This window comes from Rhipicephalus microplus, chromosome 2 (assembly GCF_043290135.1).
Source record: "Rhipicephalus microplus isolate Deutch F79 chromosome 2, USDA_Rmic, whole genome shotgun sequence".
Taxonomy (NCBI): domain Eukaryota; kingdom Metazoa; phylum Arthropoda; class Arachnida; order Ixodida; family Ixodidae; genus Rhipicephalus; species Rhipicephalus microplus.
Window position 1 is genome coordinate 139,097,520 of NC_134701.1, and position 26,013 is coordinate 139,123,532.

At 47.4% G+C, this 26,013-nt stretch overlaps 1 protein-coding gene across 1 annotated transcript; it reads right to left on the reverse strand.

Moving 5' to 3' along the window:
• Nucleotides 1–3,944: 3,944 nt before the first annotated feature.
• On the reverse strand, nt 3,945–24,363 carry LOC119170699 (uncharacterized). Its single transcript, XM_037421940.2, has 3 exons — nt 24,248–24,363; nt 23,422–23,968; nt 3,945–5,703 (listed from the first exon to the last, which is right to left on the reverse strand). The coding sequence occupies exons 2-3, from the start codon at nt 23,952–23,954 to the stop codon at nt 5,517–5,519; spliced, it is 720 nt and encodes a 239-aa protein (XP_037277837.1). The 5' UTR covers nt 23,955–23,968; nt 24,248–24,363; the 3' UTR covers nt 3,945–5,516.
• Nucleotides 24,364–26,013: the final 1,650 nt, after the last annotated feature.

The following is a 26,013-nucleotide window of genomic DNA, read 5'->3' on the forward strand; positions in this document are numbered from 1 at the left end:
TCTGGTTCCCGGAGATGGTTGCAGAAGCTTGCATGCATTCTTGGGTTGGTGCGTGGTCAAAGGTGTGTGCCTCGTGTCTTAGTATTTCCACGTTTTTTTTTTTCTTTTCATTAGACAGTCTGTGTTGCTTAAGTTAGGGGCACTGCCTTTTTAGCCAGCCAGAATCAATGAAACTGATGACCATAACTTGGCAGTACACATTAGTAGTTTAGGGACACCAATTTCTTACATTAGAGGTATAATCATACCAGTTTGAGAATCCTGGAGAAAGCTACATTAGTTGTACTTGAAATCAAATTCATATGTATTATTATAGGTTACCTGCAATGGATACTTGATAAAGGTGCATACTATAATGTAGGTGTTGTGGTATCATTAAATTTGCTGTCAATGCACTATGCATGAGTGCAATTCTAGCATTGTTTTAAGACATCTGCAATGTGAAAATTGCATTTTATCTATAAAAATGCAACTGTGTTCCCCAAGATCATCAAGAAAGTTTTTCTTGTAACATCTCTAGTTTGTGTATATCCTGCTTGTTTTAAGACACATTGTTCCAAATCATTTTAAGTAGACTGACAAATTCAGTTTTGCTAAGAGACACATGTCACTAAATTGTTTTTCTTTTTTTGGTGTTTCCACAGCAGCCTATGCATGCTCCTCGTATGAACTGGGCGTGAAGGAATTCCGGACAAGCTTGTCATCAATGATGGCTTGTGAAAAGTTGGCTACTGGAATGTACAGCAGCTGCGCATGGCTTCTGTTTCCTATAGAAAGGGAGCTTCACTGAGCCACCTGGTTGTTGTATTCAAGTCTCTCGCATGTTCAGGATGTTTAAAATTAAGCCTTTTGTTTTTCTTCAAAAAGTCAGTGCTGTAAGTTGTGTGCGTAGAAGCCACCTTTACAGATAGCTAAGTGCTCGAGGGAACACAATGTGCAACAATAATTATCACTGTCACCCGTGCCGGTGAATAAGATTCAATAATGAGCTTATTAGTGACTGCAGCAGGCGGCCATGTACGTATTAAACTTGTTAGCCAGTGACATTTCTACACAGGTCCAAAGAAAGCTTAGTTCCGAGGAACTAAGGTTTCTCTGGGGTTTCGGAGTATAGTTATATTACCTTTACTTTTCCGTTTCGTTTCCTTTGGGACTTTTCTATGCCTTTTCTGTGCTTTTGTGTTTTTTCCTCACTCATGTATTGCTCTTTATGCCACATGGTTTTTGTCACAAGGTTTACTGTCTCCTATATATATTTTCACGCTCTGCGCTATAAACTCAGTTGGAAGTCAGCGCTTGTGTCCTTCGTGTCCTTCTTTTCTCTGTGTCGTCGTTCTGTTCTTGTGCTATAACTGTCGTCATGTCATACCAAGTAGCCGAAGCTGCCCCACTGCGAAGGCAAGTCTAGGATGCTGGTTGCGGCCTGCTCTGTATAGAACTAACAGCTGTAAATATTTAACTGCTCTCTGGAGCTGTTGAACAGTGATAGCTGCTACGTCGACAAATTGGACCATCACTGATTCCAATTAGTATTCAAACCATCCAGATCATAACCAATTTCCGAGAATGGCGGCACTTCAGCGCGATGATTCATGTAGCATCATGAGGATCAAAGATAAGCAATAACCAATGATTTCATCTTGCTATGTTAAGTGTCCAAAACTTCTGATGAAATACTAGCCTGGTATCGTTTTGAGATGTCTTGCAGCAATGCTCTCTCATTTTGCACGTTCTCCCCAAAGGAGAGCTGGTTATAGCTCAGAGAAGTGATTGGCGCAATGTTTCACGTCTGTAGTCGTGGTCACCCTTCACTGCCAGCTTAAAATGTAACAGAAGCGATATGCCAGAATGACACCAATTGATAGAAGGAATGAAGAAAACAAGTACACTTTTCTATCGGGGTGGTGGGCCGAAGTGTTAAACATATTATACCTGTTTATTACAAGAGTGAACAGATGAATAACACCTGCTCCCTCGTGAGTGCCCCGTGGATCACTCATGGACACCTTTGAAGCACTCATGTGTCTTATAGGCCGTTTAAAGCTGCGATATGCTCACCGTACATAGTTTGCGCTATTACATACGGTTATTTCTGAATCTTCTTACACATTTGGTGGGCTCGCGCTTTCGTTAATTACTCGTAGGTTATGACTTGATGCGTACGCGATTGTTGGCTTTCCTCATAGAATTATATGTTCTTGTACTGGAGTGGACGGTAGCCAGAGAGGTTGAAGATTGCTCTGCCCTACACATGCGATCGCCACTTGCTACCCGCTTGGGTTAAGAGCCAACTTGATGCACCTCAAAATTGTTGCAGTGAGTCAATCTAACAAACTTTGCCGATGTCTCCATGTAAGAGCAATCACATTTAGTTTAGGAAATAACTGGCCAGTAGTGCTTCAATCCTTTGACGGCGTCAGCCTACCAATTCCCATAGTGAACCAAATGCCTGCCTTCCGATTGTTGCACTTGTATTTTAGGGAGTGAGTAATACTTAATTTGAAAGTGCACGCTCATGAACTCAACTACACGAGTGTTTATACTGAATGTGAGCATCGCTGGAAACAGAAGCATCAGCTGAGCGGATCTTCTGGGCCTTACCTCTATTCAATGCAATCGACGTCGGCTCAAACAGTGTGTGCAGCTAATTGCGCAACGAGACAAAATTACTTACTACGGGTCGTCACAGCCTCTGTAAGGACAGCAACGTGCATCACCGAGAAGTTGCTCAAGAACATCATACCCCTCGACGCTGCAGTCGCTGTCGCCGCCTTTCATTCTCAGCATTACATGCGCGCTGACACGTGCACGCTGTGCCCAATATGGCGGATAGTACTTTGGGAACCAAGCGGCTGTCCGGAATAATAAACAGATCTCATGTGTCAATAACGTACGCATCTCTCGAGCATATTAATTTGCTTAAATGACTCAAACATAGAAGCGAACCTAATCAGTGAACTTGAGATCAAAAATGTCCCTCAACAACTAGTAGCAGACTTTTTGCAGAACAGAATTAAATAATGGGATGATTAATGCTCTGATACAAGAAATTTAAAAAAGCATGACTCATCCACTCCAAAAACAAATGGTCTTTTGGTCATCTTCGATGCTGTTGGGAGAGAAGAGCAAGGTTCCATCTAGCAGGGAATCGCAGCTTATCAAACGAACCATTTAACATCTACATAACGCTCAAAGAGGCCCCACGCGACGTCTGAACGTGATCCTGTAACTCTTGCCTACTTACTCCGACAATGCGGAGAATCTCGGAGGACACGGTAAAGCTTCTTAAATGTTTTTAACCGAAGCCTTAGTCCATGTAGCCACTGCTTAACGCCACTGGTTGCATTACCTTGCTGCCCCACACCCAGGCTTCGTTAGACATTTCGAGGTTTGCAAGGCTACGTTAGCAGCAGTGAGACAATATTGGACAAGACGAAAGCAGCAGCCACGGTCACAACACACAAACAACGAAAGCATCGTTTCTAAAGTTGTCATCGACCGTCTGTTTAGTTTGCGAACGGGTTGTCTTGTTTCATCCTTTGATCTGACAGGTGCAGCTGAACATGCCTTAGTAGGCGACGCCGTGGCACCTTCACTATCTGCAGGCTTTTGTGCATTCGCCTTCAAGGAGGAAAGGCCTCATACTTCTAAGCTTTCACCCTACTCAAGGTCATCGGCAGAATTTTCTCTAGAAAGGGGGAGGGGTTGCAAACCATTGTTGCATTGTGATTTGAGAGAGAAAAAAGCACTGGTCCAGCTTGGGTGAGGGCAAGTGCTGCTGTGGTTTGAGGAAGCAAGTGCCCCTTTTGCACCCTACTGCTGACGGCCATGACACTACTATAGATAATTTTGCGTGCTTGGAGGGAAAATTAAAAACGGGCTTGTTGTGATTTCGTGTTTCCGGGCATTCAAAGAAGAGAGAATAAGAAGGCACGTGACAACAGTTTTTTTTTAAATACAACAACGTTTTCTTTATTCGACATAGTTGGTAATAATAAAAAAACAGGAATAAAAAATGAATTACATATATACACAACTCAAGGAAAATGACAGGAGCAATGCGCGCAAGTACACTTGTCTCGGCTCGATAATCGAGTATTGCAAATGTCCAATAAGGCGGTTAACAGATTATCACGAAACAACGTGGCCATACAATTTCTTTAGTGTCGATTTCTCATCGCGCTATCATACAAGCAGCGTAGCCGGTGTCTGCGACAGCAAGCGGAAGAAAACGTTTGGTATGCGTGTGCGTCATTTCTTTAGAAATGTTCAAAAACGACGAACCGCCAAGCGGTGCGCGAACCATTTGAAGATTGCACGTGCTCCTATGAAAAACAGAACTAAAGAACAAAAAAACGTGAAGTAAACAAAAGTTTCATGAAAGAAAGTGAGAACGAGACAGACCTAAAGGTTCTTTTTACAGAAGCGTCAAGGCTGCGTGAGCCGGCGTAGAACGGGAAACAAAAGAAGATGTGAATACTAACGAGGGGAACGAAGGCACTTGGTGGTCAAGTTTTGACCGACCCAGTGTGGCTCCCTGTGACCAGGAAAGGGGAAGTGGAAACGGGGAGGGGCTGAGGGGGAGGGGTGAGGTCAGACATTGAAGAAGGCTCTAAAGAACACTACGCTACTAAGGGAGCGAGGCGCAAAGGACGCGCAATAGTATACAAGACGTATAGCCCTATTTACCTTCGAGTTCCTTCCTACTGGAAATTAAGAGCTAGCTGTGCGCTTGCAGTTTTGTCAGGGAACGCGAAAAAAAGTAACAAAAATAACGTTGACTGGGGCTGGCAACAGGGAATATACGTGAGCTGTACTGGTTCTGACGTGGTTTCATTAGCACTTTTTTTTTTTTGAAAACCTGCTTCCGCTGTACAAACTCGCGTAGTTTCACATACTTCGAAGGCACCTACCATATCCTCGGCATCTAGATCATTGTTTAGTTTTTTATCAGACCTCGTGAATCGCGGTCTGTCAGTCGTTCTCGAGTGCAGTCATCTCGATGAAGAGCTTTGAAAACAAAGTCTTTCGAGTGACAGTCAAGGCGGTTGGCTCGCATTCGCGCCCTGCGACGCGGAATCGAGCAACAAACTGCCAATGGCACTCATAAGTCGTAACATCACCCATGTTTTGTGGTGTGAATAAACACGAAATGCACTTTCTACATCAGTGATTAGAACAACCCTAACGGCAAAGCCCTGCGTTGTTGAAATTGTTTTCTACTGTTTCAAAAGCGAAGGAAAGAAGATTCTTCGAAAAATTTGTTTAGCTAAAGCGTTCCCTTCTGAGAAAGGGGTACGGTTGAGTAATCCCCTTTCTCTCTCCCGCTTCCCCACTCTCCGCTCGTGACGGCAGCCAGCATCCTTTGACGTCATTGCGCACGCGAGGATGTGACCCAACGGAAGGGCGACGGCGAGCGGAAAGCGGGGAGCCGGCGTTCACTTCCTTTTATGTCCCTTGGGTTGGTCCGAACGCATCTAGAATGGTCGTGGCACGTGCTAGACTGTCGACGCTCTTCAGTGCCAGCCATGGCCGCCTCCGTAGCCACCACCGAATCCACCGCCGTAGCCGCCGCCGTAGCCACCACCGTAGCCGCCGCCGCCGTAGCCACCACCGAAGCCGCCACCGCCGAAGCCGCCTCCTCCGAAGCCACCTCCGCCGTAGCCTCCGCCGCCGTAGTGCGTGTGCTTCTTAATGTAGACTCTGCGAAGGAAGACAAATAGAGAGAGAAAAAATGTGATCCCATGGTAATAAAAGACTTCTTCGCGGAAATATCAAAAGCGGACATCATGAAAATCAAACTGACACAATGACATTGCCAAGGTGCACTTGAACACATTTAGCTGAGGGAAATGTCTGCGCTTCCTTCGCGATATAAATGTTCACGATTGATTGATATGTGAAGTTTTAACTTCCCAAAACCACCATACGAATACGGGAGACGTCGTAGTGAAGGGCTCCGGAAATATCGACCACCTCGGGTTCTTTCACGAGCATAAATGTTCATGAAGTCACAGGAAGCATCAACCTGCTACAATGGGAGTACCACCAGGAGTGTTACCATGTAGAAGACCCTGCTTAAGAATGTCCCGATCAACTCCTAGGTGATTTACCATTTACAACCTAGGAATAAATCGGAGGCACTGGTTAACGGAACGTTCATCAAAGCCTACCCAAACTCACTCGAACGCCGTCCCTCAGGGCGAGAAGACAAAGTTAACTGCAACAGAAAAAAATATAATAAGCATCAGCAAAAAGTTCTTCCGCGCACGTAACGATCACGGATGTTTGAAGCCTCCGTAGACAACATCCATGCAGGGTATGTATTTCGAAGCTTGTCGAGGTAAGGACAAGGAAGCAGAGAAAGCCGTTAAATGACCTAGCAAAAAACAAAAAATACTATGACAAAACAGCTTTCTCTCCGTCTTCGTCGTCTTGCACACGCCATCGTGCACGTTATTCTTCTTTTTTTACTTCTTTTTGTCATATCCACTGTGTGCTTCTTCTTTGGTTTTGGCCAAAAGTAGACGCAACCATTCTCTCGTCTTCCACCGTGTGACACGCTCGCAATGCTGCCAAGTGTGTTGTCACGGCAGTGCGCGGCGCAGAAACATATGAGGCCGTAGCTAGCAGTAGTGCCGGAAAAGCTTGCAAGACCGCTGTTCTCAAAGTGTAGCCTCGTCTACAAGGCATTTCCGCGAACCTACATCTGCTGTATTCGTTGCACGTATAAAAGAGTGAATGCGTTGAAGAAGTCGATCATGGGGCCCGACTCGCGGCAGAATAGTTTTCCACACCACGCCCAATTGAGACCCCGTGAATATATATAGATATGAATACACGTATATATACATGCACTGGCCAGCCTTTGCCACCGTCTTCAGCAGTCCTTCAGGAGGAACATGTTCGGTTCAGATTTCACTGTAGAACGATGCCAGACGGATAGAGCCCCATCTTTATAGAGCTCTATCTGTCCTTAATGGTATCACAAGATCAACAAAGCTTTGATATATTGGCCCAGGAGCATGCCCTTCGAGCAAAAGTGGGGAGGGAAATGCAAATTTCGTTAACCTCGCTGCTAAAGGGCCATAATCAGACTCTTTTCATCAATGCTCCTCCTGTCGTCTTGCAAGGTTTAAATCACGCTTCACCCTTCAAGGGAGCATGTTAACTTCTGCTTTAAGTAATGTCCAACAGCAGCGCTCAGAACAACGCAACTTGTTTGTACCAGACTCGTACAGACGTAGAAGCAGAAAACATTGCAGATCCTCGAATGCAGCACAGCTACAGTTGCGCAATAGCTTTTCAGCAGACGCCATGCCGTTTATGAAGTGATCTATTATAGCCAAAAAATGCCAAGCCGCGATATACGTACAGGTGCTCTTGCAGCAGCCTACCAAAGAACAAGGCTATCACAAGTCATCAGTGAATGTCTTACATTACTCTCGAGGAGTGTAAGGCAGGCGGCAATGAACAAGCGAAGGCACTGTACAATCGATGGCAGATTCCACAAAAATAAAGTGGTGTCGTAATATAGCGTATAACTGTCGTTTGCCTAGTCAAGCGCGAAGACTTTTATAATAATTGACCCTGTCATGCCAGGCAGGAAGCGTGTGCCCATTATTTGCGACATTTTGTTGAAAACGCTGAACGCTTCGCTACACCGCCGATGACGACAATCGAAAGCAAAGAACCTATAAAGACTAGTTGTGGCCTTCGGCTTATGGCACATTTGTGAGGCAGCATGCTGTTGCAAGGCTTCCTAAAACCAAACCCCACACATTGAGTAGGCTCTTCGGAATCTTTGTAGCTTGTCTTTGGGTACACTGAAACGGCCAAATGAACAATAAGTTTGGAAAGAGTGGCCAGGATTTCTCTGCTACACTAGGGCAGCTTCATCTTTCTGGACCCTTGGGAAGCTAATTTTTGGTGACAACCACCAAACTAGCAACTTGTAGGTGCTAATTGTATAGTGCAATATCACTAATAGCTCCGACCGCTAAATGCATGCAGTTCACATGCTGCAACTGGAAAACATGACAAAAAACATCTGATTTCCGAGCACAACACTCACTGAAGTTACCTTTATGGCAGCACATTGCACATATCACGAAGCTTTCAAATGTTCAAGTCTAAACTGCTGCGACAGTAAACCGAATGCTTTTGTTCGCTGTACAAGGTATCAGAAACGCTCTCAGGATGCGGTTTTCAATTTATGAAAAATTTTGACTCGAGCCCAGCAGTGCAGTGTGAAACAAAAGCGTGAATGATGCAGCATATGAGGATAGTGCGCCTTGGAGAGATGCATACATACGTTGGTACTTAGTGCAATGGAAGCGGAAACAAGGCGTTGACGTATCGCATAAGCTAGAGAAGCATACAGCTGAGGAAGCTCTCCCGTTTTAAAATTAAAAAAAAAACGCTTAATCTACAAAGAGACCCAGTGAGAACACATTAAGGAGGAAGAGGAGACTTATTCACACGAATGCCCTCCCATAACGAGGTCAGTGTTTGAGAGGGTGAAAAGCCCACCATGATGAACGTCGTCAGCGTTAAAGTAGGTGATCTCGGTGGCTGAGCAAGGAAAACATGCGGAAACAAACTGCAGGAAGAAAACGTTGGCTCGGGAGAGCAACTGTGAGCAATGGGAAGCAACGGAGAAGCACTTAATCAGTCAGGAAGTGGACTGGTCGGGTCAGTGTCTTCCTCAATGCAAAACCAGAACCGGCCAGCCTCCTTCTGGTCATCGAAATGACCAAGAGGAAACGTGAACTCTAGGAAAGGAAGTGTGCTTTCTTTTTCTTCCGCGAGCTATTTAACGTTCTAGATGCGCCGTTTGCACTGCCAGAGTCAAGCGCTTTCTCGCTCACACGCTTCTCTATATAGAGAGCCTATATTTGCCCACCGATGTGCGACAGACGGCGTCCGAACTGGAGGCAACGGCCTCACGAACGATAAGAATCGGAAAAGCAGGTCGTTACGAGAAATTTCAGTAACTTAATGTGCGGTGCCCCATTTCTGTCGCCACCATATTTTTCTTTCCTACGTGCACGCATACGAGCAGTTCCCGAATGCAAATGCCTCCGTTCAGTTCCGGGAAGCTTCCGGAGTTGGTTCCTGCAGGCAGTGCGGAAGTAGGAACGCTTTCCTGGCGTCTCCATAGCATGGTTACAGGGAGAGCTGGGACGTCGTCGGAGATCACCTATTTACCAACGCGCGTTGCCGCGGCTGCTTTCGAGGGTGCCCAAAACAAGCGCCTTCTAAACAAGACAGGCAAAGCTATAGCGGCGAGTCTTCAGGAATGCGGACAACACGGCCGGTCATGCAGGTAGAAGCCAGGGGCGAGTGCGTGAGGAGAAGCTATCATGTCCCTCTTCTCCATCGCGCTCACCTTGCATGGACATCGGACGCGTTGTTCTTGCGCACTTTAAAGTCGTCACGCACCAAAAGAGATGCAGGCCTGCCTTGTTTGTGAGCTCCACTCCAAAGGCGCACGCTTTCTAGCGAGTTTGTTTCCAGTTCGCCGTCGGACCAGAATAGAGGGGTCACTGCGAGCCCAGCTGATACTTTCCCAATACTTTTCCCCCTCTGCTTTCTGGTTTTTCGGTCTTTGTCTATTTGCCGTTGTCACACGCTGAATGGTGGCAGAATATCAATATGAAGCAGGGAAGTGTTGAAATATTGACACCTGGAAACATCCTAATGTCACCTGTTAGAAGGGAAGGCTAACGGGCTCTCGTAAAGTGGGACACTGATGCAGTGCAAACGTTTCGGCAGTCCATGGCCGCCATGAGAACAAAGGTTACATATCTTCTCGCAGGCTTCGTGCACTACTATCAAGAACGCCTCACAAGTGATACGTGTTTACGATTCATCTCAGTACTGTCTGCCTACAAGTACTCTTCTGCCTGTTCATCTGCAATGCGCTGCGTCACGGTCCAAGCAACGAACGTTCTACTTCGGCGTTGAGCGAATTTTTGCGCTGACTTGCCCACCATCAGCTGTGCTCTGTGGCACTTGCATGAAATACAGTTACCTAATATAAAAAGCCAAGCTACTTGTTCATCAGGATACGTGAACATGTGGCGCAAAAACTTGTAGAACTTCGCTCCACCTTTTCGTAATTCATACTTTGTTTGTACTTGATGACCTTGTTTGCACTGGCAACTATGTTTCCATGAACATGACTGAGATCGAAGCGGTGTCCATTCTTCAAGCTACATAAAAGAAAGGCGATTTCTGCGAGGGGGCACGTAAGCGGTTGCTGCTCAAAATAAACAAGAATGTAAGTATGTATTGCCGATGGGGGTCGTCTATGATCTAGTGCGCTCTGAAGGTGTGTAATTCCCATGAATGTACAGCGTGGCATACTAAGGGCATGCTTCTACAGGGTATAATAGTATCCCAGCTTGTTGCTCACACTATTGCGCACTCGCGGTACGCCCCCTCGAATTACAGGGCAACGCAGAAAAAAAAAAGGACTGATCAAGATTATGCGACAAGTCTTTTTTTACAAAAAATTGGATCGCGAGACTAAGACGTCGCCCTTCTCGCTTATTTCTGTATACTGTACATGCATGAGACGATATAGGACGTAAGATATTGCAGACGTCGGTAATTGCGAAAAGCTCGAGCGAAACAACTTAGGGAGGTAATTGAGGGGCCGTACAAAAGTGCGGCCCGAGAACATAATTGCCGCCGAGAAACAGATTGCTCTCTGGAAGGCGGGCGAACAAAAGAAAAGGAGGTGCGACTTAGCGAGATCTTCTTTAGCAAATTCTTCCCCAAGCAATACCCTACCTGCATAGATGAATGTCCGTAGGCTTCTACGGGTCCCAAAATAATCCCAGTAACTGCGAAATCGTTCTACAAAGAAGATGCACGTAGTCCCCGGGTGGAGACAAAAAGTGCGCCTCCAGCGCGCGTCGATTACGAGCCAAAAAGAAAAAGAGCTCAAGAACACAGGTTTGAAGTGAATCGGTCCCTCTGCGTCAATGCGTATATCATAGAGACGTTCCTCTGTCTTTTGTTTTCCTTGCCTTCCAATTCGAGGTACGGGGTATTATGCGAGCGAAGAACGCCGCGGGAGACCCAGTGATGATCGAGAAGCGCGAGCAGTGCGCGGAAAACTGTCCGTTTGAGAGCCAAGGCGACGGTAACCTTTTAGATGAAGTAGAGTAACATAACGGGCACGTGGCTTTTGGGGGGGTCTGCGTAGTTTTCTTTTTTTTCTACTTCGCGGCTCGCTTTGAGCACTTTCTGTTCTTCCTTCTTTCACGGTACGCCTCCAGGCACCGAACGATTTGGAATCGCCGCCCTCTCTTAAGCGCACACCGTAAGACACGGAGCGAAGAATAGAATGCTTACTTCAGAGGAGCAGCGGCATCTCTTGCTGCTTTTAATGCCTTCGGGGCGCATTTTTATTACCCGTATTTCTTACTCGAATCGCTCATGACTTTTTCTTTTATGAGAGTGCTTCGAATAGGAATGTAGAGGAAAAAATGGACGCGCGGGAGCAGACCTCCTCTGAGATGCGCCTTCGGTTTCTCTCATTTTACGAGGAAACCAGCCTCCTCGCGTGGCCGCGCAGTCAACCATTAAGTCGACCATTGAATCCGCGCTAAAACTGCTCTCTCGCTGCGGGCTCAGAGAAAGAGAAAAAGAAGAAGGTGGCACTACTGCGCCAGTGCCTTCGCCTGCCGCTATTGGCGACGCAGGCGGCGGGGGTGAGACGAGCGCGCTATGGGGCACTGCCGAAGGCACGAAGACGCCTGAGCGGCGAGAAATGAGAAGAAGTTTAACAAAAGATGGACTAGGCGTAGAACAAGGTCGTGCAAACTAACGAGCCTAAAAGAACGAGCGAAAGGAGGCTATATAGACTATTTTTGCCTTTTTTTTCCTTCTTTTCCACTTCTTTCTTCTTTCGAGACACATTGCATCGTCAAAACTGGCCACTTTTCTTACTTCGGCTCATTCCTGCTAAAGGTCCTTTCAATTTTGCGTGTCCAGTCCTTTGTTATTTTTACATTCGATGCATCTGAGGATTCATCGCACTTGTGGAGAAAAAAAATCTATAAAAAACGGGTGGAGAAACAGCTAGTGTGCTTCTCGGTGAACGGGAGGACAGCGATAGCTTATTCGCGTTCTGGAACGGCTCGGCTTGGCTAGCGGCGCGTGATCAGCGCGAGGGTGAGAAACGGCTCTTCAAAACTTTTCTTGTTGATGCCTGTGCGTACACGCCACCGGTTAGCGTAGTAATACTACAAGGAGCCGGTGCGAGCCATTCTTTTCGCCGCGTCCGAAGCGCGAACATGGGAGCGTAGTAGACGCGCACAAAAAGGGGGTGGAGTGGGCGAGAGGGTTCAGGGAAGGAAGGCGTTCTTTGTGTGCGTGTGGACCGTGGATGCGATGTTTTCGTGTCCCCTTTGTTGCTATTCTACCAAGCCAGAGCCTGCAATGCGTAAGCTTCTCTCGTGACGTCTTCGCTGTGTGACACGTGACCAAGTGACGACAATACGAGGCTCTATATGTTCTTCGTAAGTAGACGTACACAACGCCGGAATAGAAGAATTGGCACACAGAAAAGTACAAGCGCTTAAAATTTACGTTTTGTTTAGCAATTAAGAAGACACGGCCTGAGCCCCACATAGGTGCAGACGCGTAACAATCGACTAAAAATTCTTCAAAACGAAATAAAGAAGAAAAATGATTTTGGGTCTTTTGAAGTGTAGTGAAGAAGATGAGTGCTACTCGGAAATGTAGATGGTACTACTCAACTGCGAAGAAGACGAGGTTTGGTTGGCTTGGTACACAGGCTGGTTCCACGATTACCACTTCATTTGTCGTGACCGCTCTTCTGTTATATAAACGAGTGCCGCCCCTGAACGCCTCATTTTACAAGCTTCGCCGTTGAGAGTTCAACGCAATAGCGATATTCTGTCCATAGTGCGTACTTCAAACACTTAGTGCATGAAATTTGTTCGACCTTGCTTTGCACCCACTGCGCGGCCTTAAGGAAATAGGTGCAGTAAAGTATGTGCCTTTTGTAGTGGTTGACCGACTTTAAACAATGATAATCACATGTTCTCACGCCCACCAACAATGCACGCTTGTACCACGTATTGTTATTGCAATATTTCATGCTGTACTGTGAAGCATGTATACAGGACGCGGGTGTTTGTGAAGCATAAGAGTTACTTACACTTCACTTCCAAGCAGAGGAAGGTATTTTAACTGCGGTTACAAACAGACGTGTGGCTGTGTGCTTGAGCATCCGCTCGCCGTGCGAACTACCCGGATGCGATCCCCACGCGCACCCAAACAACCTGGTTTCCATCCTCATACTGGCCCAGTTTTTTTTTATTTTATCCACAGAATTTTTGTTAATTATATTATTTGCATCGTTCTCAATTTTTTGGTCATACATCAGGTAATGATTTTCCGCTCACAACCAACACGCCGACGTAGGAATTTCTGTGCAATAAGCTCTATAACACGATTTAAAAAACAAAGCTTCGAAAGCCCGTATTCTCGAGCAGATCGGGAGTTGATCACTTCAGGTGTCGAACACGGAAATTCTAATAGTGAAAACGTACTATTGCGAAAGTGATAGAGAACCTGTGACCTGATACAACCAGTAGGCTGTGGCGAGTCTTGGAAATTTCAAAAGTTCACGTGCTTCACATTGGCTCTTTGTTATTACAGCCCACTTATCTGTAGATTTTTTAGCCGTTTCTTTATTGCCTTTTTTTGGCACTGGATGTGTATATGCAAGTCTTTTTTTTGAGCGCGCGAACATAAGAAAAAGGGACAGGGTAGACACATGACTACGCAGCAACTAGCTCAAGCTTCCACTATTGTGAATCTGTAAGTCGCATTAGCTGTCATGTAGCTGTGGTCTCCAGTTGTGTAGGTTTTGTACGTGCCATATTTAGTCTCGCTAAACCTCCATAGTTTTCCTAAACATTCCGCACATTATTCTACTTCCGGAACTTGTACCACAATCATATACTGCGACAAAACTCATGCCTTGATTTCGAGCGTATTATATACAGCGACATCCATTCAACTCGAATGGGTGGATATAGCAAATGGTTTCTCTTCAAGCGTCGGCCTTTCAGTGTTCCTAGTGAAGGTGAGCTTATTACTAGTTAACCGCTGCGGTGGCTTAGTGTTCAAGGTACTTGTCCGCTGACCGGAAAGATGCGAGCTTGATCTCGGTAGTGGCGGTCGCATTTCGACGGAGTTGAGATGGTAGAGGCTAGTGTACTGTGTGATGTCGGCACATGTAAAAAAATTCGGAATACCCTATGGCATGCCTCATGACCCCGTCGCCGTTTTCGCACGTATAAAGCATGAACAATAATAGCTATATCTCTTCTGAAGGCATTCAGCCTCTTGGCTGGTGTGAACCTTGATGATAAGGATGAGTCTTCTACTTCCATGAGCAAAGACCAGCCTTTGGGGTCCCAATCAGGCTCAGCTCAAGCACGACTGCCAAGCGAGAGAAAACGGTGGCAGCTCATGATTTAGTGCTGCACGCTCGCTTTTCCCTAACCTCAAGGCAATGGCATTAGTCGCCTGCACTTTTCACTTTTTTTTTTTTCGCCCGACTTATCTGGGCTGCAGCTTTCCTGGCTTCCTCGGTCTGCTGCCCCCAATGCAGTTCCACACAGGATGCATGCCGAACTTCGATGGAACTGTTTCATGTACAGCTTCTTGTGCGCCACAACAAAACTGTGTTTCTCAAAGAGGGCGTGGCCTTTCGCAAAATAACATTTCTTCTTCGATTCTGCTAGAGTGTATTAAATGTCTAATTCACCCTAAGTCTGCCCGGAAGATCGGTCACTTTCACATTTAACTTTTTATGATGTAATTGAAAAAAGAAAGTAGGCCACCTTATAAGACAATGCATGGCTCAGCAGTCTTAGTCTCGCCCTCACTGTCAGCGTCTCCTCCAGCAGCTCCATAACAGAAACACAACGCCACGGCACATTGCTACGCTTCTGTTTGCTCCGTCGCCCTGTTGTGAACGCCTGCAGATTGTCTGGGCACAGCGCGCGTTTTTCTTTTCGAGGTCACTTCACCGCCAAGACACATTACGTGCGGGCCTCTTACTCTCTCGGCAACTGGTGAGAGAGGCATAGCAGCGACGACGACTTCAGCTCGTCGTAGTCAAGTTCAAGGACGAGGCCGATCGCTTTTCGCCGAGAGGTTGTCGCGCCGGTCGTCGCTGTGCCTGACAGACAGGCAGCGTTGTCGGCCACGCTCTGGAGGTGTATCGTTAAAGAGAGCGAGAGGCACCACGCGGTGAGCGACAGCGATGGAGCGAGGGAGGGAGGTCTGTTTTCGAAGGGGACAGCCCGTGCCTTCTCCGGCCGTCGGGGCCAGGCGGCCAGCTTCTTGCCTGCCGCTTTGCTCTCTGCGAAACGAGGTCGCTGATTCTCCCGCCACGCAGGCCATGCACGCTCCACTGCTGTGAGACACGGATCGACACACGCCAAGATGGCGGAACGGCCCCTTCCCTTCTGTTTTCGTTCCGAAAGCTACGCCAACTCCTCGTCGTGTCCACCCACCCGACTTATGCTCGGCTAATTCGAATGTTCCCCGTGTATCTTCAGAACCCTTCTCGACCGTTCTCTCTCTCTACATTGCCTGCCACACGCCCCCTTACCGGCACGTCGCATTCTCTCGCTTCTCAACTACATCGTCGAAAGTGGAGGGAACGAACGGACTGCGAGAAGTCGCGTTTGTCGGTCAAGGGCTGACTGACCCTTTCTGGCCGCTGCAGCGCTCAGTGACCGGGAGGTGCGTGCAGCCGCGGGCGGCGGCGATTTCTGCTTCTGGATTCCATGCCCGTAATATACGGTCCGTGCCGCCGCTGTCGGCGTTGCTCGAACACATCCGCGTGCTTGGCGAGCCGGCAAGCAGCGCGCGTCTTGTGTTTCCCTTTTAAGTAGCCCGAAGCGTACTGCCATGAACAAGATCGCACGTGCCTCGAAATGGAAAAGACACGACTCGCATCTCCCTCCCTTTTGAGTCCACTTGTCCGTTGCACCGGTTGACCTACAACGTGCTCCTACTGCGTTCGCCGACACTAACTGGGGACCTCTTACCATTGAGAAGAAGGAGACTATGTGTAGGTGGCGAGAAAGAGTAGTTTCAGAAAGACCTCTCCATTGCGAGGGAGCGCAAGCAATGCGTCGATCTTCGGTAAGAGACGTGGCTCGGCAGACGCGGACCTCACGGCGGTGCAGCGAACTTTCCCAAACGAGGGCGCACGAGAAGAGCCGAACACGACGACCAAGAGCCATCGCTGAATGACGGGGTGGACTAAAGCCTCGTTGCTTGTTTGAAAAGCGGATTGAGAGAGCCCATGTAGTTGCGACAGCGTACAAGCCTCTCAACGGGGACGGCTCCTTTCGACGCCGAAACGTTGCGACGATGCCAGGACGAAGCTCGCGTGGCATCGAAAGACGGCTCGAGGAGACACTTGTGTCCGTGTGATGACTGCGTAGATGGATCGGCAAACACAAACTCATTGTATCCAGTATTACAACAGGGAACGGCGGGCCCAGGTGGGATGTGTGCAAAAGAAGGCACCGTTTTTTTGACATGAGTGAGTGAAGCCAAGAAAAAGAAGGCAAAATAAGGGTTAGAAGGAAGGAGAGAACCACTCGTATCAATGACTTGCGCTATATTTAGCATGTGCGCGAAGCTTTTTGCCAGTAAAGACACATACGGTATGACAGTTACACATGGAGCTTCTCCACATGTGTTACTCAGCGAAAGTGCACGCACTTCAGGATTTCGAACTCGATGATTCAACGCTGTTAAGCAAATTTGCAGTTTTACACATGATTTTCGTGCTGTTCTGGAACGCATAACGGGTTAACTAAACGGAAGCTCGATGAGAATATCATCTAGGAAGACATTTCTAGCGGTCACTGATCCACCGTCGCAAAGCGTGTTGGAAAAGAATGAACTTTCGCAGTGTTCCCTAAAATGAACGTTCTATCTGTTAACATTTTGGTCATGCCTTCTTAAAACCTTCGGACGAGCTTCGGCAACAGTCTATACCTGCTTTGAGTTAAATTGGAAGTTAGTGGTGAACTTGTCAAATTAAGTTCATTCACTTTATGAATAAACAAAATCTATACTTAACGTGGTCATGGATTTTGCTGCCGTTACACTAGTTCTTAAAGCTGCACCACACTGCTCAGCGAAAACCAAAAAAAAAGGGGGCGGGGCTGTAGTTGGAACTCCATGTCGCTCCAGCTGGAACCTGACAAAGTGGAATGCAAAGATGGCGAGCGGTGCTTTCAGGGCCTACCCTAATACATCTTGGCTCGGATAAAAAACTATTCATTATCACTGGGATGTTCTGCACAACGCACATTTGTCCTGCGACTGCACAACCCTGCTTTAAAATTGATAGTATTGCTGAAAATTATCACTTCAAATACAAGCCGTGCAATGCCATTGAAAGGGCAGTCTGTGAGAAAAAAATGAGAACTAAACTTGTAAGCACAGGTCAGTTCCGGTTCTACGCTGGCCACACTGCTCGAGCAATAAGTGTAGCAATGCAAATAAAAGAATAGATTTTTAAATTTAAAATGATCTTTAGTGTTACAATTCTGCCTTTCTAGAGCCCCGTTAAGTTAGGTGACATACATACTTTCTCCTACAACAAGTGCATGCTTAACGCTTCCATTGCTTTTAGTGCGCTGAATTATTCTCCATTTTCTCTTTGTGACATTACTTCTCGTTGCTTCAGTGACTGACGACAGATAGCCAGCGGTCAGCTGCAGTGTTCTGGAGTTCTCTTACTGGTGCCTATAAAATTTAACCTCATCGCCGGGTTAAATGACCATTGATCGTTGGGTCACGGCGAAAATGAAACAAAAAGTACAGATACAAACAACAGCTACTCTTCTCAAACATAGTGCCGTTACTTTGCCTAAACCTGTTCTTGGCGGCGCCTGATATAAAGGCAGCGTGGTTTACGTGACATCTTGGTGTTGGGCCTGAGGCTGTTTGCGTGCCTAGAAAAAGGTGGAGTATAGGCGAAAGATTAAAAAAAAAAACATCAGAGAGATAGCGAGAGGCCACTCTCACTAGTGCATCGACCGAGTAGGTGCGCCAAACAGCAAATAGATGCCCCACGAAACTGCGAAACTGTCATGCGAAAAGGAGCACCCCGACAGACGCATAGAAATTCATATCGCATAGCGTTTTATATATGAGTGTGCGCACGTATTTCTTTTTTCCGAATCAGTTTTCCCTGACAAGGTGCACTGGCTTCCTCGTGACTCTCACCTTCGAGGGTCAAAAGCGGCGAATGTAGGAGAGGAAAAACAAAACAGTAAGAGAAGATGTGTGTCAAAAGGAATCTGGCACGTCACGCGTTATTGCCACCGCAAGGTGCCACGCCACAAGACGTGGAGTCTTCGAGTCATCGAGCCCTTCGAAGTCGTTGACCCGATGGGAAAAGGTGACGCTGAAGGGTGCGCGTTCGAGGTCCGTCCAGGACAGGCTGTCTTTGAGAAGAAGCGACGGCGCCCCGCATTCGACCGTGCAATGCGACTTCCTCGATTGAAATCGACGCGGCAAGAGGGATACTTGTGAATCGATGTAAGATTGAGGTGAGGGTTACAGAAACGTCCCAGCCTGACAGGTCACCCATGGCCTGCGTGAATACTTTCTTCAGTTCTCGTTATTGACGATCCTTGAAGACCAGTGCTCGCGCTGGTTTTTTTTTTCGCTACCACCCATTTTGTTTGGAATATGTGAGAAATAGCCCGACGCAGAAATTAACAGGATCGAGCATCTACCCCCGTCATTTCAAAGCTGGTTTCTGGGGAGCTCGCTTGCCATGTCGGTTTGTTTTCTCTATTTTTTTTTTTCGCTTGCGAAATAGAGTGGTGAAACTAGTTCTCAAACGATCGATACGCGTGCGTGAAATTTTCCAAACATTGCTTTTTTTTACTTTGCACTTCATTTCAAAGCGTTGCTCTGAAATATATATAAGCAGGAAGCGGAAGTCAAGTGCAGGCGAAGTGTTTGCATCGTCGTTGTGGCATTAGATGGATGAGGGGTACCGGCTAAAGGTATACGGGGTAGGGCCGCCCAAGAAACGGGTTTCTTCGTTTTCGCCGCTAAGTCGAGCAGCTAGGTGCACAACGCCCCGATCTGCTGCTCGCTTCCTACTTCAATTTATTATTACTTTTTTTTTTCTTCGTGTTCGCGGGGCGTGCACTCAAAGCGGAGCAAAACGTGACCTCGGCGACGGTGGGATGCCGCGAATGCGGGTGAAGGTGAAAGTCGTTTCTCGGGGCAATGCCTCATTGAGTTCAAACGCTCACATTCAACGTCCTATTCTGCTCTTCCGGTTTTCTTCGCTTTATTTTTTTTAGCTCATCTCTTGTTTCAAAACTCTGCGCAACAGTTTGCAAACGTGAGCTGCACATACCAGGCGCTTGATGAAAGGCAAACTTATAAATCCAACGCGCAGCGCATGTCACAGGCACAACTTCTCGAAAGCTTTCAGTGAAGTCGAGGAGGCAGACCTTCGAATGCTAGTATTCAGAAACTTTTGGTATTGGGGACTCCAGCTTGTGCGTGCCCAGAGCTTTTGCGTTCTTCTGCACTCTCCGCCGCTGGAGTACAGCGGTACCAAGAGCTTGGAGCCTCAATGGCTTGAGGTCCTTACTATGAATACTCTCCGTTGATTAGTTTATGACGAGTGCAGAGGTAAATACCGAATCTATGGAATGGGAGAGGAAGGGAGGTAGGCACCCATACTGCGCTTATGCATCTACCAAATTAACAGGTCGCGGAAGTCGGGACAAGAGGAGCACCCCCTCCCCTCTCGTCTATGTTTACCTTTTGGGGTGTAGCGATTGCATTATTGTACTATGCCATCTTCCCGAGAGTAAATGAACAGACGTCAGTTTGGTTTCCTGTTACTCTGTGATTACATAGCTCATGCATACAAAATTATGTTTTCATCCATCCGTTGAAAGAAATTGTCCTACTTAAGCGCTTCTGCTTTTTCATTGTTCCATCGCCTTTCTCGAAATACCTTCTTTCATGTCAGTTACGCAATAAAAAATTTAAGCAATGGTTGGGAAATGAGGTCACCAATCCAGTACAAAACAAATATGGTGGTTACGAAATATGGTTACGAGATTCTAGTGAAATCCGAAACTATGGCACCAGTTCTCTCTGGGAAAAAAAGAAGATAGTTTTATCGTTGCGAATAAGGGTTCCACGTAAAAAAGTCAAACGAAAAAACATTCGCGCTACTACCGCAGTCGTCGATTGTGTTTTCCCGCTTCGGAAATGTATTTCTTGAGCTTCTCGATGTCATTAAAATGAACAAATTGTGCGCTGGTCACCCAAGGGGATCACCGTCGCAAGAGCAACATTTATGTTTAAAGCTCGGGAGCATAGATCAAAAGTTTGAAAGAAAGAAAAGGACGAAGGCTTATAACGTGCAATTACCTGCACGTGCCTTTGTTTACTTACTCAATAGTTCTTTGACTCAATTGATGGGGTATGTATCGCAGTTGCTGCCTCCGTACTTATGACGAAATAAAGACCACCTCCTCCCTCATTGAGGGAAAGAAAGGACATGAGTGGGTCAGTGAAAGCATTCTCTGTTTCGTCGTCATTACCACGTGACAGACTCCAGCGTGTGTAATCACTCCGCATTCTGCACGCCATCAATCAAGCGAAAGGAATACAGTAATAAAGGAAAGCCACGCGGACGAGTGAAAGAAAGCGGCACGGCGCCCGACACAAGCTTGGTGGAATGATGGCGGCCTCCTGGTGTACCTTCCTCGCCAATGGCTTTCCTGAAGAGTGCGGTCGTTTGCTCCTTTCAATGACCATCATTAAAGGCTACGGAGAAGGAAGATTCGAGCCGCAGGACGGACAGAAGAAGAAGCCCTGATTGCCTCTTGGCATGTTCTCTTTTGCTTTTGATTTCTTGCGCAGTGCCATTCTTGCGCTGTTGCTTTCTCGAGTGCAGCGGAAAGCCGTCACAAGTGGTGAGCGTGCCTGCCCCGCGTCACAGACAGGAGTCACGGGGGTCAGGCAATCACTGGAACTGCCAGAGAGGCCAGAACTGCCGCTCGGACAGCGATCTCTCTTTCTGTTGCCTCAGATATGCTGGCTACCCAGTCCGACGAGTGAATCAGCACGTTGAACTGAGCAAATAAGATAAATATAAGAACGCAAAAAGCTGATCTGTGCGGTATCGCGACGTGTTGCTGTCGTACGGGGAAGAGAAGCGAGTTGGACGGCTAAGTCACGCGCCAGTGGTCACGAGGAGCCGTATTTGCAATTGGGGTGAACATCGCGCGTGAAGGACCTCTTTTGTGTTTCTATTTCCACGCGATCAGATGTGTCATGCATCTGCGACCCCCCACGCTTCTTTATCACACGTTCAAACGCTATTCTAGCGATGCCGAAAAGAAACAAGCTAGCGAATCACGAATTGCGCTTGCGCGCGATAAGAAATGGTTCCCTTCTGAATGAGAAAGAAAGTAAACTACTAGAGTCAGTGGAATCATGTTCACACAGTGTAGTACGCCATTCACTTAGACAAGTTGTAGCGCCAAAAAGCACTATGGATGCCCTGGAATGAAATTAATGAAAAAGAGCTGAGTATTACAGTCACCAGGTCGACAACGACGCATGCCTGTAGTCAATCACTCGAGCGGTGCGACGATAGAACTAATAAATTTTCAGGAGCAAACTGTGTTGCACTCGCACACCAATGGTCTTCCATAGCACAGTCCTGCATGTCCCATAGTGCTCCCACCGTAAACATGATACGAAGTTCTTGATATGGCGAGTCACTATTTATAAATAAAAAAGCAATTAAGTCTGAACAAGTAAGCGCTAACAGCTCATCAGTTCAGTGCGTAACCTTAAGTCATGCTGCTTTTCAATGGTGTGAATGAACACCGTACCGCAACAAAATCAATGGTCAATGTGCCCCCGTCCGTGTCATGTCCAGGAGCGTATATCGAGGGTTTCCAGCCCCTCACTGAAAGTGTTTACAATTGTATATGTATACACGCGAGCACATACAAAGATATCCACTTATCCACCTCTCACTTCATCGACGAAAAATTTTGTCTATAGACATTGTGACTGGGGATTCAAGGCATAATGTAGAGATAACAATGTTACAGTATTCTGATTGAAGTTTAGGATTATCTGTGCAGAGAATGAAATGGCCGCAGAGGAAAATATTTTCGTAAACGTCGCAATCAGGGTTGAAAAATATGACATTCAGCTCACTTAGCCAAGTATTGCTGTTGCCTATTACATGACAACGTATTTGTTTTTGTTGTTTTCACAACTTTTACTACCTCTACACCTAATGCGAGGACTTCTTCAGTAAATCTTGCGGGGTGCTTTCCGTGCTTATTTGTACTCGTAACACCACAGTGAAAGTTCTATATGAGTATACTCACATAAGACTACTGAATTTTCTCTAATGTAAGCTTAATATTTTGTGTTTATGTGAGTTTAGGAATAAATGAAGGCTGTTGCACTGACCTTAATTCGTTATTATTTCCCCGCGGTTGATTCGCATTGGAATACCTTTTGGAAGTTATAGAGAAATACAAAGGTGTCGTCATAGATACGTAAAGAGCAACGGAATGTAAGACACTTTTAAGCCACTCGGTCATTCCTACTTTTCACACAAAAGATTGGACAAAATCACATCGACAAACAGGAAAACAACAGGCGCATGTATAGTCGAAATGGAGCAATGAGGCTAAAGGCTGTCATTTCTCCCCCGAATAGGATCACAGTGAACTTCGATGCACTGTAGCGCGCATCACGCAAGCGTTCGCGTTTTGCAAGGGCGTAATTTGGTTAAAAATTCAGACTTTACCTGTACAAATAAGTACGCAAGAGAGTGCGGATAGTGAAAATTGTGGCACATAAAAGGATGAGACAAACAAGCTGAAAGAGGTGCTCCTGTAAGTGCCATTCATATTTTTTATGACTGGTCTTGGCTGCCAATATGTACACTCTATGAAATTCCTGTTAGTCTCTGCGCGTGCAGCAGCATTTACAAATTTTAACAGCATAACGTATTGTGCAATTTACAATAACTGCTTAACCTATAAGCAAATGAATGTTAAAGCCAGCGCCACGCAAACAGTTTGCGGCACATAATGTTTCCCTTTCGTGTATATCCCCCTACAATATTAGTTAAAAATTCAATCCGAATGCTACAAAATATTACCTTTAGACTTCCGTGTTTTGGATACGAGAAAATAAATCACCCAATAGTTCATTGCCGCGCTTCCCTGTGACCACTACTGTGGTTGCAATAAGATCTTGCGGACCTTCGAGAGACAATATTCCCAGTGATAAGCAGTGGCTACTCACGGGACGGGCACTTCGACGGGCTTTTTGACGATGATCTCCTTGAAGACGGGCACCTTGACTGGCACATGGACGGGCTTGGGCACGTGGATGACTTTGTGCACGGGGACAGGCACCAGCTTGGGCACCTTGACGGGCACCGGCACCGGCACGACGCGTGGTACCGGCACGTGCTTGTAGATTGGCACCGGCTGGTGCTTGATGACCGGCACTGGCACGCCTACGCTAACGTAGTGCGGCACGGGCACGGGCTTCGGGACTGGGACGTACTTGGCCACGGGGACCAGTTTAGGGATCTTCTTGACGACGGGCACCTTCACCGGTACAGGCACCGCGTGGGGCACGTGTACCACATGTGGCACGTGGATCACCTTAGGCACCGGGAAGGGTTTGGGCACCGGCACGGGATGCGGGTACGGGACCACCTTGTGGACCAGCTTGACAATCTCGTCCGGCTTCCAAGGCTGGTGGTAACCGGCAGTGGCCGCGCCCAGCAGGCAGGCCAGCACGCCCAGACACGCGGCTGCGCTCCTCATCTTCTCAGCTCCTCCTGCACGACACGCGGCACCAAGCACGGTTCAGGATGAGAACGTCGTGGCACATCTATATCCTGCTCGCCCAAGCCCCCGCGGCTGAGACACCGCGCGGACCCGCAGTGGGGGGCCCGCGTGGGGTTTGAGCCACGAGCTTGCACCCCTATCGCCCCCCCCCCACCCAACCCCCTCCCGCTGGCGAGGCAATCACTTTCGCTGCGTCATCGTCTCGACGTGCGTGTGTATATCCATAGAGGCGCTGAATTCCGAGACGGGTCGCTGCTGCGGCCACTCACCGTCGTATGCGTGGCTGGCTGTCGAAACTGACTGTTTTTGTGTGGCACGCGCCTGCTACTGTAGTGCGCTGTCGGCGAGCCAAGACGTGAATGCGCTGGCCGGGCCTTTGCCTTAAGTAGTCCCCCTCCGCGCGCGGCCACTCTGCGCTGACCTACATCGAGATCACTGCTCTAATCCCGATAGGGCAGCCACGGGCGAGGGGCCTACCGTGCGGAGAAGGGGGCTGGGCCCCCTCGCTCGGCCACCTAGGCCCCATCGGCGCATGCGCACACGTGTCAGTCGCCACGAGGGGGTGGAAACCCGTGGGGAGGGGGGTTCATGCCAGTGAAAATATTTTTGGCCGTACGCGTCAGGAGCGCACAGGTGCGACAGCGGTCCTAATTCCTGGAAGCACGGTGTCCGCTGGTTGGCTCCAGAAAAGCCGTGGCGAGGAGCCTATGCCTGACCCAGTTGCCCAACGCTGCACCTTAGCCCGAGCTACGCTGTTACTTCCCCCTCCTCTGGCGTCTGCCCCCCCCCCCCCTCATAGGAGGGGGTTTTCTGGGGGGCTGTGAAAAAGCGCGCCGCGGCGAAAGTTGCTTTCCATCTCGTTGGCTTCCGCCGGATCTCTCCCAGTCGGGGCGGCTGGCTGCTCGGCTCGCCGGGAGGCTGGGCCGCTGTCGCTGCTGTGCACTTATTCACGCGGCGCTGCCAATATGCCGGCGCCTCTCTCGGAAGTGCTTACTGTGCGCACCTTGCCAGACGGCTACCATTTACTGTTCGCGCAGTTTCCTCAGAGGACATTTTACCTTGATAAATCTTAACCTTTCATCGAATGGCGAATTGACTGTGAAGAATGACTGCAAACATCGCATAATGCGAAATTAAGCTTTTGAAGTAACTCAGCTGCAGTAAATGAGATAGATCAGGCGTTTCAATAGATTGCAAAGCACATTCTATTTGAATACGATGCCACGTACACTTGCCTAAGCTCGTGCAGCGCCTCGTAACAGCCTTCTTGCCAATCCAGGAAAGACATTGTAGGAAGCTGCTTCTGTAACTTGCCGATGAGGCTAGAACGCGTCTCACGCAGTGATGTAACTCTTATGTACACGTGGGTGTCAATACTACAGCATATATCACAATTATACTTTAGTGGAGCGAATAACTCTGTGGACTCACTATACGTACAGCGAATGAGTACAAATTATTTAGGAATTAAGTGCTAATATAAACTCGCTAAGCAAACTCGACAGTGTTGACACACCAAAAAATAATAATAAATATTGATCTTCCTTTTACTGTGTTGTGAATTTAACGCTACGGTGTTATAAACAACCGATTGTGTAGCATTCCAGAGCACAACTTTCGTTTTTTGATGGGATAGCAATGCGAAGGCAAGTACCGTTAGTAAAATATAAAGGCGATTGTCAATACTCTTATTCCCTAAAGATGGAGAGGCTACAAAAAGTCATTTTATTTTATAAGGCACCTATAGCAGAACAGGAATCAGGTTATGTTTTCTTCTTTTCTTTTTTTGCTGATGCTTGTACTTCTCAAGCAGTTACACCTGGTTGTATCAATCTCTGCGCATATTTTCATTGTTCTTGCAAACAATCTTCATACATTTATTTACAGTGTCCCTGAATCTGTCAGACGTCTGCTGGAGGTCATCCTGGGTGAATATCCTTGCATTGCTCTACAGTACACTGAGTCGTTCCTGGACCCTGGTTCCAGCGAACATACAGCACACATATTTGTCCTGAGATTGCCTGATTGCTCTTCA

Excerpts from the sequence above, each read along its gene's own strand:
- LOC119170699 (XM_037421940.2), bottom strand. The coding sequence starts at position 23,954 with ATGAGGAGCGCAGCCGCGTGTCTGGGCGTGCTGGCCTGCCTGCTGGGC. Across the intron at positions 5,704-23,421 it reads CCCGTCGAAGTGCCCGTCCC|AGTCTACATTAAGAAGCACA; the intron begins GTGAGTAGCCAC and ends CTTCCTTCGCAG.